The following is a 13,983-nucleotide window of genomic DNA, read 5'->3' as shown; positions in this document are numbered from 1 at the left end:
CCCAAGGGGAGCGTGTTTTGGTGTAACATTTATAAATGGTACAAGCAGCATTCCACAGTTAGCACATCCCTCTTTATTTTCAGACCATTCTTTGGATAGTTCAGTGGTTCCAATAAGTCGTATTTTATTTTACGAAGTTCTCCAACTGTATTTTCTTCCCCCTCCCCACCCCCCCCACCCCTTCTGCTTGGGCTTCTTAAAAAAAAAAAAAAAAGGTGCCTGGGTGGCTCAGTCGGTTGGGTATTCAACTCTTGGTTTGGGTTCAGGTCATGATCCCAGGGTCATGGGATGGACCTCCACCTCGGGCTCCTCGCAGCGTGTGGAGCCTGCTTGGGATTCTCTCTCTCCCTCTGCCCCTCTAGACCCCCGCGCTCTCTCTCTAAAACAAAAGACCAGTGCTCACAGCATGATGAATATAGTAACATGAAATAATATATTTACCTTGGCCAGCGTCTCCAACAGTAAATTTCCCTGTTGGTCAAAGACCCTGGGACAGCACTCACTAGCCCTCTGACCTGGAGAAGCGCCCACCGGAGCTTCGGGGCGGAACAGTTGTTCTTTGGAATACTTCCTGGAGCAGAAGCCAAGAATTGGCAGAGAATGTGTTTAGGAGGAAGAAGTGGTCTACGCCAGGAAGTCTGAGCAGATGTCTTCCTTTCACTTTATTAGTCTTCATCACCTTGTTGGCATTCTTCTTTATGCATTACTGTTACTCAATTACTGATAAAATAAAATCGTCCAACAAAAACATACCTTGTGTGTATATCTAGAGTGCAAACTTTCCCATAACCAGCTGTCGTTTTGACTCCCGTATTTCTATTTAAGTAATCTAAACCTCAAAAGAAAGAAGTCTGGTTCCCTCTTTTGTGTTCCACGGCACGGAATCCTCTCTTGGTACCACTTCTGAAATGCCACCTATAAGCACAGCTCCTTTCCAGGCCGACCTTCCCACCCTGGGCTGAGTCCTCATGACGATGGCTGGGTCGACACTATGCCTATACCGATTTAAACGTTGGTCCTTGATGGCCATTTATGCTGCCCAAATATGTGCAGCCTCCTCTTCTGGGGGCTTGGTAGGATGGTACTCCCAGCCTCCTTGTGAGGAGGTGGGAACACGTGACTGGTCTCGGCCAATGAGCTGTGAAGAATAACACCTATCACTTCTGGGCCACAGCATTTCATTGCATGTTCCCTTTGCCACAGGAACCAGCAACTTTTGTGACAGAGGGATAAGGGGACAAGATTTGGAGCAATGTCTCCAGTCAACCCACAACAAACATCCAAGGTGACCAAGAAATCAGCCTTGCTGTTTTAAATTTTCTTTAATGTTTTTATTTATTTTTGAAGGAGAGAGCCAGAGCATGAGCGGGGGAGGAGCAGACAGAGAGGGAGACACAGAATTTGAAGCAGCCTCCAGGCTCCGAGCTGTCAGCACAGAGCCTGATACGGGGCTCGAACTCAGAAACTGTGAGATCGTGACCTGAGCCGAAGTCGGACGCTTAACCGACTGAGCCACCCAGGCGCCCCAAGCCTTGCTGTTTTAAGACATTGAGAGTTAGGGTTGTAACCACAGCATGATCTAACCTATCGTGGTTGAAACACCCCTCCACCATCCATCCTAAACACGGCCACCGACCAGTCTGGTTATACCACTCCCCTGTCCAAATATCCGTTATCTGAGTACAAACCCCTCAATCTCTCATTCAAGGCTCTTCACAAGTTGGCCTGAGCCTATCCTGTAAGCCTCAGCTCCACCTCCCCACCCAAGAGAGGAGACGGGCTTCCTAAGAATTCACAGAGCATGCCCCAGTTTCTGCCTTTGGTCTGAATATGCCCCGTTTCCCAAATGCTCGCATCCATCGCCCTATCCAGGTCTACCGCCAAGGAAGAATGGGTGCAACTCACGAGTCCCACCGTGGGCTTCTGTTCAGCACGTACACCATGTTACCCCCAAGTACTCACGTCTTCCGTTAATGGCTAAGAATTGTCCACAGAGGCCCCTCCCAATTCTGCTCCCTCTTCCTGGAACTCCTAGGAGTCTTGTTATTTTGTCCTTCTGGACTTCGAAGCTCGTCCGTATGTTCCACCTCCTTACCTGTGTGCTGTATCCCAGGCCATTTCTTCACGACCTGTCCTCCAGCTCACCAGGCCGCTCTCCAGGGGCATCAACCAGGCTCCCTCCCATGGCTACAGCCCTGTGTGCTGGGCTACCCTGGATCGCTACTGCTTTTTCCTTTTGGATCTCAGGGCGTTTTTCGAAACCTTCTTGGATGCTCAGCTAGGCATTTAGAGATGCTAACTTTACATCAGCGAGCATTTCTGGGGGATTTAAGAGTAGAGAGACTTCCGGTTTCTCTTATAACAGCCAGATAGCGCCACAAACAAAAATTCTAGTGTCGTGTTTCGCACATACTTTTTATTGTTCAGTAAATGAATATTTGTCAATATGTACATAAACACAGAGAGCGAGCGCTAAGATTGCGAGCAAGAGCGTCTGGGTTCTAATACGCAAAGCCACTTACCAGCTGTGAGGGCTCAGGCAAAGAACGGAATCGGAGCTCAGCTTCCTCAACTGTAAAACTAGACCATTAAGACCCGCGCGGCCCACCGCACAGGTTTATTGCAAGGTTCAAATGCAGAAACACATGAAAGTGCTATGAATACACCTTAGAGCAATACAAGTATAAATAGAACAAGTAACAGCAATTGAATTTCAAGCGTGGGAATACTTAATCACGCCCTTGCGTTATACCCACGAAATCGATGGCAGTCAACGCGAACGCGACCAAAGAGCTGAGCGCTAACGAGAACGCACGTGCCATTCTCCGGAGGGGGAAAGAGTTCTGCAACATCCCGTAGTCCTGTCCCTGCGACTACTCGCTTCCTAAACTTCACGAAGATGTCAGAGCCCCACCATCAATGACTCTCTCACAGAAGCGCAAGGGCCAATGTCCCACGTTTATTTACATACGAAATGTGTTGAATACAGTTATGACGGATGTAGTGCGTAACAGCGGACAGCGCCGAGACCTTCCGAGGAACCGAACGTTGACTACAGCATATCATGCAAGTGCCTATATATACACAAAACGGAATTCCTTTTTCGTAAAAATAAAAAGTACAAAACGTGTTCCGGGATAAATACAAGGTATAAAATGCCAAAGAAAACACAGAAACGGAAACTGAAAAATAGGAACGCTCCCAGAGAACTATAAACGGAAGGGACAGAGGAGTGCCCACCCCTGCTGTGCTTTGATAAAGCGGAACTACTAATATTAAAGAGACTTATTGAAATGACCGAACTGAGGCCGGGCGGCTCAGCGCGTGACCGAGCGGCCGATCGCGACACGCGGGTTGCTGCATTGATAGGTCGGAGGTGGAGTCGTGCATCTCAACTCCAAGTACCAGAACGTTTGGCAGTAGCACCCCAGAACAGGAAACGCCAGCTCTTTCGACGGCAAAGGGTTCAGAAGGGTTAAGTCAACTGGGAGTTTTTTTCTTTGTTCCTGTCAAGAGCCAGAGAAATACTTGATATTTTTAGTTGTGTCTTCGTAGGAGTTAATAAATTCCATGACAAAAACTCGACTATCTAAATCTACTGGTCTAGCTACATATGTGTCACTGTTACAGTAGTCCAGCCCTTGGGTGACTTGATCTCCTTGTGTTCTTTCAGCCAGCCTTGCAGATCGGCCCAGAAAAACCCCCAGCCCCTGGTTTTCCCCCGGCAACGCCCTTCTTCCCCGTTCCAGAATGGAGCGGAGGATAATCCGTGCGCTTTACTGTAGAGGCCTGGCCTACGTTTTGATCCATCCCTGGGAAGGAAGCTACCTGCAGGCTGCTTGAAACACGGTCGGGCGTGGCCTGGAAGAAGATGCCAGACGCCGGAGTGCGACCGGTCGCACGGGACAGGTGCACTCGCCGGCTTAGAGCAGGCACGTTGAGGGTAGTGCTAAGACACTTAAAAGTCCCTAGTGTTTTTGAGACCCACAATACCTACAATTTATATAGTGAATTCTAAAAATTAAAAAGACTAAAAAAGGCATTATCTTAGCCTGCAATTAGTTAACCCATTCAAATCTGTAACATACAAAATGGTTTATTTGAATTCAGGAACTGCCCCTGTTGCTAAGAACTCTGTGTTTAAAGAAACAGTACAAAAAGAAAAAGTCTAACCCCCCAAAAAAACCAAAAACCAAAAAACAAAACCCAAGGAACAAACAAACAAACAAAAAAAACCAAAGACCGAGAAAAGAAAACCTCAAAACATTTTTTCACTAAATACCGATACAAACATGTAACAAAGAGTATAAAAAGGTATTCATTGAAATATATACAAACTCTTTGAAACTCAAATACTGTTTTCATACTTATCGAGGAGGATATACACGACCAGGTGGAGAAGGTACACTGGAAGAGAATATATTGCAACAGCCTAGACAGTACTGTTAACTCTATTATACTGCAAACTTTTTGTAACAAAAATGTCTCTTTTATTCCAATGTGGACAGGGATTCTCCTTACGGGAAGGTCTGTGGCTATTTCTCGGCCGAACTCACTCTTTTGGATTTAATGAAGGCCATGCCGTGTGTCCGCATGTGGGCGTTTAAGGCAGCTTCAGTCTCGAACGTCTTTGCGCACACCTTGCACTTCCGGTCTGACAGCGCGCCGTCGGGCGCCTCGTCCTCGCGGCTGGGCTTGTTCTCCTGCTGGTTCTCCTCCCCGGCCCCGTTCTGCTTGGACACCGGCTGCGGCTCCTTCAGCTTGTGCACGATGAACAGGTGCCTGGACAGCGACACGTGCGACGTGTAGCAGAGGCCGCACTCGCGGCACTGGTAGGAGGAGCCGTCTGACTTGTGCTGAGGGATGTGTTCGTGGAACTGCAGCAGGTTTTCGGTGGTGAAGCCGCACACGGCACACTTGTGAACCTTGAACACGTTGATCTTCAGCTTCTTCAGCGGCTGGGTGATCGCCCCTCTGGGCGGTCTGAACTCCAGCACGGGTTCTTCCAACTTGCGCTTGGGACTGGGAACCTTGGAGGGAAGAGAACAACGTGGACGACACGCGTGAAAATCGTTCTGCCCCGCGGGTGACAAGCCGCCAGTTCTCCCAGGCCCCGAGAGCTGCTGGGACAAGCGGTGTTGTGCTTCGGGATTCGGGGGCTCCCGCAGCGGCCCCAGGAAAGCAAAGCGGGGCATGGGATGGGGGTGGGAAGCAGAGGGGGCGGGGTTGTGAGGTTGCAAGGCACGGTCAGAGGTGGCCTCGGTGTGGGCGACGTTTGCACAGCGGCCCGCTGCGGTGAGGACAGGCGCCCAGGCGGGCGGGGGAGCCGAGGCGGGAGGCAGCCTGGGGGACAGAAGGGAGGCCAGGGGGCTGCAGCCGTGGCCAGGTGGTGTGGACAGGGGGCAGGGGGCGGGGCAGAGAAAAGGTCAGGACTTTGCCTCTCCTGAGGCTGGGATGGAGAGCTGCTAGAAGCCCAGCTGGTCTGGGAGCCGAGCTTTCCCGCACACTCACCTTCGTCACACGGCTGACCCGCAGGCCGTGCTCTTCCCCTCCCGCTCCCATCTGCCTAAATCTGAGCCACGTTAAATCCCCTCGTTTGCAGCTGGCCAAAAGTCCAAGCCAGAGGGACACCCCCTCCTGCCCGCTCTGCGGCCCACCTCTTCTCTGTCCTGTTGACAGGGCACCACTCATACATGGCCTTGACCTGGAGCTGCCCCTGCACGTAGATCCTTTAATTCCATCCCCGCCCCCACCCCCACCCCTGGAAGGGAAAAGATTACAGACTAACGAGACACTAGTCTGACTCGTATTCTGATTAGGCTTTACTCAGTGATCAGCTCCCCCATCGCGCACACTCGGGCTGCTACCCAGGCACATTCCAGACACAGCCCAGTGCCAAAGCCAGCAGAGCGATCTCCTACATGTCTGCCGAACTGCTTGCTGCCTCTCCGATCGCGCTTGCCACACACACGCCTAACACACACGTTAACGCTCATACTGCTGATTCAAGTTCGCTAGCCGCTGACCTAAGAAATAAGGCAGAGATGTATCGTTTTATCTTCTGCCATCGTGAAGCGAAACTAAGGAGAACCCCTTCATTTTTACTTGGTACCTTTCACAACCGACGTACTGCCAACCAGAAAAGCCATCTAGCTTTCTACCTTCTGGCTGAGAGCCAACTGATGAGCGTCCACAGAAAATTCTATCATTTCTGTACACAAGTAGATCCCTCAAGCTGCTTCTGGAAAGATGTAGAAGAAACTTAATACCTTTTAGGGGCAGGACGAAAGAGAAGAATGGGTGTACGGGGAGCTGACCTATTGTTTTATAAGCTTTGCAACTGCGGCGAAACTTAAACGAAGAGAGTGAATGGAAAAAGCAAGTCAACACAATTCCACTGTAAAGAGAACATTTGCCATGTTTGACCTTGGCATCTTCTTTTATTTCTGTTTCCTCCTCGTTGGTGGCTTCTGTCATCTCTTTCAAGTCGGGATCCTTGATTCCGTGCATGAGCTGGATATGTTTCTCCAGCATCAACCGTTTCGTAAAGGTGCGTCTAGAGTCTGGGCAGTGCCTGTGGGGCAAAGACAAGGAGGTAACCCGCCTGCCGAAAGGTACCCCACGCTGAAGAACACCCTCTCTACCGAAGGGACCTTCGCCAGCCAACACTACGCTCAGCGGGGTCAAGATGATCTGTGTGAGGGGCGCCTGGGTACCTCGGTCGGTGAAGCGTCCCACTTCGGGTCAGGTCACGATCTCACCTGGGTTCGTGACTTTGAGCCCCACGCGGGGCTCGGTGTTGACGGCCAGCGCAGAGCCTGCTTGGGACCCTCTCTCCACCCCCGCCCCTCCGCCCCTCCCCCGCTCTTTCTCTCAAAAGGAAAGAAATGTACGGAAACAAACCAACAAAAAAAGATCTTTGCGAATACCGATGGCCCAAAATGAAACAGCAGTTCTGCCATGAACTGCAGTTTCCAGCGTGTGAGAAAAATTTTTGCGGTTTCTGTAGAAAGCTTTCTGTCGGTTTTGGCGTCTCGGTAGGATCAGCCTAATTCAGTTTGGCTGGGGTGTTTACTTATTCTCTAGATCTGGTTAAAGTATTACTTCATTTAGAATTCTAGGTGACTTTCATTTTTAAATTGAGGGTATCGAATTTCAGAAGTTTTCTTTACAATGACTCCGTGTTCCCTCGAAATTTACGGCATAAGAGATACTTTTAATATGGAAAAAGTCCCTCCCGGATTCCTTCATGTGGATGTTAATTATTCCTGTCCGCTCCGCCATAACAAAGAGAAGACAGGGTGTGTGGCCCTGTTAAATTCCTCACCAGGGCACAAACTCGGTATCACAGCACTGAAATTCATGTGTTCATTCAGTTGACTGAAATGTAGAAAACTCAACAGATAGCCAATATAGGTCAATCTTTTAAGTTTTCATTTCATCTCTGGGGGGGGGGGGCCCAAACCTGTCGATTATGAATAGTTTTTCTTTAGAAGATATGAATTCGCCATTTTCTTAATGCAATGGACCAAAAACAGGTTTAGGGAAAAAAAAGAAAGAGAAGTGAATGACCGTGGTGACTACAGGTGCCATAAGGCAGACATCAAAAATCCACTGCAGTGAAGGAGGGTGAAAATACCTCATGGTCTTATGCAGAATCAAATTTACTGCCTTCAAAAAGCCTTCTGGAGATGTTGTAATGATTGGCCCCACACCCTGATGATTTCGTGTTAGAGACCCCCACCCCCTCACCCCGGCAGGGGCAGCCCTGGGAGCCCGTGCCAACCCCGCACCACAAAGGAAATCGGCCAGACGATCCGAGCATCTTACTGCCTTACGGTGTCTCCGGGGAGAAATACACAAAACCCGTCCGAGGAGGAAGGACTAAGACACGCCAGACTCCCTTCCTACCTTCTTCTCAGCCAGGGCCTCCTTCTAAGTCCTCCCATCCTTCCGGCGCAGTCTCAAACATGCAGGCCTGATTCACAGAATGTTCTCACCTCACCGAAATCACTCCCGGCTTTAATTTCACTGCAGGAGTTGTCTACGTCCCGGTTTTCCTACCCGAGCAACTTTCCCTAACTAATCAAGAATAGTGAACCCTTGAGGAACAGACAGCCAACCATCACGCGTGTCCTGAGACACACGGTCCTCTGTGCCCTGCTTTGATCATGTCACACGCTACGTGCTGGCTACATGGCTTCTGTGTCTGTTAGTTCTCTCCCTGTTACGAGAAGTGCCTTAAAGTAAGTAAGCCTGTTACCAACTCACTTGAGGCATGTTCTGATTAAGTGGGTGATAAAGCTTTTTCACTAACGATATAACAAGTTCCAATTTTCATGTCCAAAGAGGTAGCTCAGGACTGTCCAGAGTGGCATCACCACCCACTCGATGTTTGGCCTACTCCATTCCTTGAATTTGACCTCTGAGCCAAATGTGTGCGCTGGGAAAAGGCTGCCCCTGCATTAGGGAAAACAGTCCGGCCTAGGACAGAGTCCCCGACCAGGCCCCATCAGGGTCTGCTCTGAACCAGTCAACTGGACAATCAACCTGCCAATCGAAGCTGGCAAATCCCTGCGCTTATAGAGACCAAAAAGCATCTCATTCACCTGTGCGCCTGCAAAGCAACCACTTTTCCAAAACGCTCAGGTATATAAAATCTGTCCCTCTGGACAACAGGTAAGGACCCAGGCACGTACACAGGGTATGCCAGAAACTCCTGTTTATTTTACTATTGTTAAGTGTTATGGCCCAGTCAAGAAACTGTTATGTCCCAACAATGGAACAGCACTAAAAAGTGAAATCTATAACCTGCAGCACAGAAATGGAGAGGTAATGGCAAAATATGAAAAGCCGTAGAAAAGTTCCAGCATTATCCTTTTACCGTGCTTCGCACGTTAGAAATGAGGACTTACGAGCAGGTGTAAACTTTCCTGATGCCTTTGTGCTTGATCCGATTGTGACGGCACAGGCTGTGTGAGGAGCTGAAAGATTTGTCACACTGGCGGCAAGGGTGTTTTTTCATTTGCTTCGTTAGGAGAAAAGAGATAGAAAGTCACTCAAGAGAACAAAAACAGACCTGCTTTAAAAATTAAGAACTCTTTCGTAACAGTTGGAGTTACATAATCCTCACTGCTTTGCAATACAAAGACAAAACTAACAGATTCTTCTTAATACATAAGAAAAAGGAAGGGCAGGGGTGGGGTAACCGTGAAGGGACTAATTTCTGGAGAATCGGATAAACGTGATGAGAGTAAAATATTAAATATTTTTCTCAAAACACTTATGGTTTTGACTCAACACAAACCCCCAGATATCTGAAAACATAAAATTTCTTTGCAAAAGAGATACAGCTGTTATTTTTAAATAGCAGATACAAGGGGCGCCTGGGTGTCTTAGCTCGTTGAGCGTCAGACTCTTAATTCTGGCTCGGATCATGTCAGTTGTGAGCTTGGGCCCCGCGCGCTGGGCATGGAGACTGCCAGAGACCCTCTCTCCCTCTGCCCCTCCCCTGGCTGTGATATAAACAAACAAACAAACAAATAGCTAGCAGATACTATACAAAAACATAATTCTTCAGTAAACACCAAATAAAACCATTACTTACTTTGGTACATCCAGAGAGAATGTTAACTTGTCCAATATGCCCTTTTAAATGAAATCTCGAGCTAATTTTAAGCATTTTGACCGTCCCCCCAATGATTAACTGTTCCTTACATAAGGGAAGAGTTTTCCAAAAGGCCCTTTGAATACTACCATTTGGTTATTTCAAGAATGCACATGGGGCGCCTGGGTGGCTCAGTCGGTTAAGCGTCCGACTTCAGCTCAGGTCACGATCTCGCGGTCCGTGAGTTCAAGCCCCGCGTCGGGCCCAGGGCTGATGGCTCAGAGCCTGGAGCCTGCTTCCGATTCTGTGTCTCCCTCTCTCTCTGCCCCTCCCCCGTTCATGCTCTGTCTCTCTCTGTCTCAAAAATAAATAAACGTTAAAAAAAAATTAAAAAAAAAAAAGAACGCCCAAGTTTGAAACCACTTTATGTAGTCTGCCATTAGAATACACAGCACGTGTGTATGAGGGTCGGGGGACAGTGACAGAGCAAGAGAAAGCTATCAAGAGATGAAAACCAAAGTTAAAAGTTTCCTAATTTGGCCACGACATGATTATGTGAATTCAACACATTCTCATGTGGACCCTTGGAAGTAAAATGAATGGTTTAACCTAAAAGCACGTTCTTTGGGTACAAGATGCACTGAAGTCTCGAATGAAACGGTGTCGTATCACAAGGAAATCCGATCAAGAAATAACTGCCAGCCTCATGAATAGAACAAAATTTGGCAAAATTAAAAATAGGGCTGAAGTAAAAACAAGTTCTCATGTGAAATAACATTACTATTTATGGCAAGAAGAAGAGATAAGCAAAGCAATTGTGGGCTAAGTGGTTAAAGAAAGGATACAATTTTTTTTTTTTTGAAGTTTTATTTACTTATTTCTGAGAGACAGACAGAGACAGCATGAGCGGGAGAGGGGCAGAGAGAGAGAATCCCAGGCAGGCTCCGTGCTGCCAGCACAGAGACCGATGCAGGATTCGAACCCACGAAACCATGAGATCATGACCTGAGCTGAAACCGAGAGTCGGACGCTTAACTAACTGAGCCACCCAGGAGCCCGGGAAGAATAAATATTTTAAATAATTGTTTTTATATTAATCACTTGACAAATATGCCCCTTGTTCAAACTGGTAAGCAAATCGATTTAAGTGATTGGGTTTGGCTCTGGAGAACCAGAAATGGGTTGGCACCTTGTCTCTACCGCTCATGCATCGAACCGTATGCCCTGGGAGAGGGTCTCCATAAACATCCAGTCCCCAAACTGTAGGGTGGGGATCACAACAGTGCCTTCCTCAGAGAGTGCTGGGGGAAGAAAGGGCCGGTGGTGAATTAGTCAGCATAGTGCTTGGGACACAGAGAAATCCTCAATAAATATTCTTTTCTGAATAACAATAAAATATCCAAATTCATTCTAAGAGAGCCGAAAATACTATCTTTTAAATAAAACACATCAGTCTGTTAAGTGTTTAAAAACCTAGGCAGAAGCAAAGGAGGGCATTTCTTCTCCGTGCCAAAGCATTGCTTTTATCATTTTCCTGAGCATATAATCTGGGATATTATGAGAATAATGTCTGTGAGGGAGGGAGGGAGGGAGGGGGAGAGGGAGAGAGAGAGAGAGAGAACAGAGCAAATAACCAACTAATGCCTCTGAGCCACACTCTTTTCCCAAAGGTATTCCTTCATAAACATCTTGATCACATAACACAGACAATTCCCTAGAGTCTTGGATTAGCATTTATGAAACCAGAGAATAAGAGCTTTCTTTTTTGTTTGTTTTTGAGAGAGAGAGAGAGAGAGAGAGAGAGAGAGAGAGAGAGAATGATAGGAGGAGGAGCAGAGAGAGAGGGAGACACAGAATCTGAAGCAGGCTCCAGGCTCCGAGATGTCAGCACAGAGCCCAGCCTGGGGCTCGAACTTACAAACCATGAGATCAAGACCTGAGCCAAAGTGGGACGCTTAACCGACTGAGCCACCCAGGTACCCCAAGAGGTTTCTTTAGAATAAAAAGCTTTAAGAACAGTCACGGAAGTCCTACGTACCTAAGTCTAATGTCCAATTCCTACTGAGTTTTATACATAGAAGATGGACAATGTTAAGATCACCCAGAAGAGTCAAAACACAAGGCATTTTTCTAAAAGCGAGAAGGTTGTAGCAAATCATCATAAAACATGTAGAGAACGGACATATATCTTTCTAACTATATAACAAAGGCAAGAGGCTTCAGAGGAATGCAAACTGGGTTTTCCATTAAGATGAAGAATTTAAAATTTCATTTCTTGTTATGGTATCATTATGTTACCGTTAAATTAAAAAAATCTTTTTAAGATTTTATTTGTTTAAGTAATCTCTATACCCATTGTGGGGCTCAAACTCACAACCCCGAGATCAAGAGTCCCCATGCTCCACTGACTGGGCCAGCCAGATGCCCCCAAATCGAAATTTTAATAGAGAAATATCAATAAAGAAATCTTCAGTAGGTAATACATTAAATGAGCAGCTCAGCTGAATCAATAATTACTGTTTTCAAAAAGAACTGACAATGGGTGAGATATTCTTTTCCAGCGTCTTTATGAAAAAATGCAGAAACGAGCGGTGCAATCCCCAAACAATGGAGCAGGCTTTCAAAATCACTGGTGACAGGAAAATTACAGGTTTAAACACCAGCTTCCTGATCAAACCTGCCGTGTTCCCATTACCTAAGAAAACAAGTGACTCCCTTCTTTGTTCAGTTTTAAATACTAACTTATTTAAAGGGGCTTTACCTAATTTATTGTCGTAACTTTCATCTTCAGTGTTAGAATAGCTCATACGGCCACTTCCTGACACAGAAAGCAATTTTTACCAACCAAACAAAAATGGAAAAAATGGTATCGAAAAAGCGTCAAGTGCCATTGTCCTTCTGTTTGTCAAGGTCATTTACTTCCTCCTGGCCCCAGTGTAGCGCAAGCTGATATTGAAGGAACTTGCGTGGACTTTTTGTAGTTAGGTGTTCCCACTCAATGAGGAGTTATTTTGTTTTTAAATAGAGCTCTTTAAAAAAATGGTGGACGAATAAGCTGGCAGGGTCTGAGTATTTTTGAAAACTTTAAATGTCCATAAAACAAATACCTGGGTGCATTTCCTAAACTTTCTCCCTAATTTCCCATTTTTGACTCTCACCTTCACATTCTTTAGGAAAGCAGTGGTTTCTCTTAGCAAATTCCTTTGCTCTGCACGCCCTAGCCTTGGGCTCAAGGCCTGAGCTCTGGGATTTCCAAGGCCCCTGAAGGCCATTCTTTCTGGATGGCTCTCGGTGAATGTGTTTTGGATCGCCATGGGCTCTCACAACCAGACACTGCCCATTCTGGTAACTAGTCCCTTCTTGTCTCTTGGCTTGAAGCCCTCTTTCTGTTCCAGGTGACTCTGAAGAAGTCAGAGGGAGAAAAGTCCCCACCTCAGACATTCCTGCCTCCATGAGGTTCTCTGCCTCCCACCAACATGTGAAGAGCTTCCTTAATTACCACCACACATCCAGAATCACCCACACATTTAGGATGAACAGGAGTGGTATTATTCCCAGGTCGTGCTGACACATACCCTTCAGCTCGATCGTAAACACTTTCTGTGAAAAAGGAAAAACCAACCACCTGTATAGACTTCAACCTGTCCCGACAGTGATCCCACAGGATATAACTCCTAAAACTCTGGACCTTTCCACTTGGCAATCTATTCTACAGATACACCCGCACACGTATGGTCAGTCCTGTACAATGTGATAAACATGTATCATGGGTCACAAATCACTACAATAAGCAAAATCATGCAATAAAGAACCACAGGGCTTCCGGCAAAAACGCAGTTAAGGGCCTAACACCCGAAAACTATTGGTGACACGCTTAACAGCAGCATCCTGTGCAACTGGGTGGGGGAGGGCTGTGGCTTGTTGAGATTCTGTGAAGTGGAGGAAGGAGGGTTACCTGAAATCTGAGGGTCGGAGGGAAGGTGTAACACCGGGGGTAGGCAGCGTGACTCAATGGGGAGGTGAAGTTGCCGACGACAGTCTGACGTGAGAGCGTGCGTGTGTTTTGTGGATTCCGACACAAGTCCATTCCACGATTTTCTGTGCTCACCGAGTGTCTCTCTCAGGGATGGGGTCACACGTGAGCGAGCTCAGAACCCACATCAAGCTCCGACCGTTCCCTGACAGACCAACTGCGTTAGAACAAATCTGATACTAAAGGAACTATTTACTACCTACTACGGGAAGGGACCAGTGCAGAAAATGATGATATCCACAAGCTGTGTTCTGCATTCGAAAGAAGTAAAAAGAGAACATCTATGCATGTACGATGATCCTGGCATAAGAGAAACTTCAAGATCCATAATAACAAACTTCGT

At 47.1% G+C, this 13,983-nt stretch overlaps 1 protein-coding gene across 9 annotated transcripts in view; it reads right to left on the bottom strand.

The window, feature by feature from the left end:
- Nucleotides 1-2,396: 2,396 nt before the first annotated feature.
- The window catches only part of ZNF532 (zinc finger protein 532), a 110,321-nt gene continuing 98,734 nt past the window's right edge, over nucleotides 2,397-13,983 (bottom strand). For 8 of the 9 annotated variants that reach the window (XM_042961889.1, XM_042961886.1, XM_042961887.1 and 5 more), the window contains 3 exons: nucleotides 8,916-9,028; nucleotides 6,427-6,574; nucleotides 2,397-5,030 (listed from right to left, as the gene is read on the bottom strand). In XM_042961889.1, coding sequence (XP_042817823.1) covers nucleotides 4,536-5,030; nucleotides 6,427-6,574; nucleotides 8,916-9,028 — 756 coding nt within the window. In that variant the 3' untranslated portion in view covers nucleotides 2,397-4,535. The remainder of the gene's footprint in view (nucleotides 5,031-6,426; nucleotides 6,575-8,915; nucleotides 9,029-13,983) is intronic. The other variant, XM_042961892.1, reaches the window with a different exon arrangement.

This window comes from Panthera tigris, chromosome D3 (genome assembly GCF_018350195.1).
Source record: "Panthera tigris isolate Pti1 chromosome D3, P.tigris_Pti1_mat1.1, whole genome shotgun sequence".
In the NCBI taxonomy this organism is placed as follows: domain Eukaryota; kingdom Metazoa; phylum Chordata; class Mammalia; order Carnivora; family Felidae; genus Panthera; species Panthera tigris.
The sequence above is the reverse complement of the archived record's forward strand: the minus strand, read 5'-3'. Positions and strand labels throughout refer to the sequence as shown.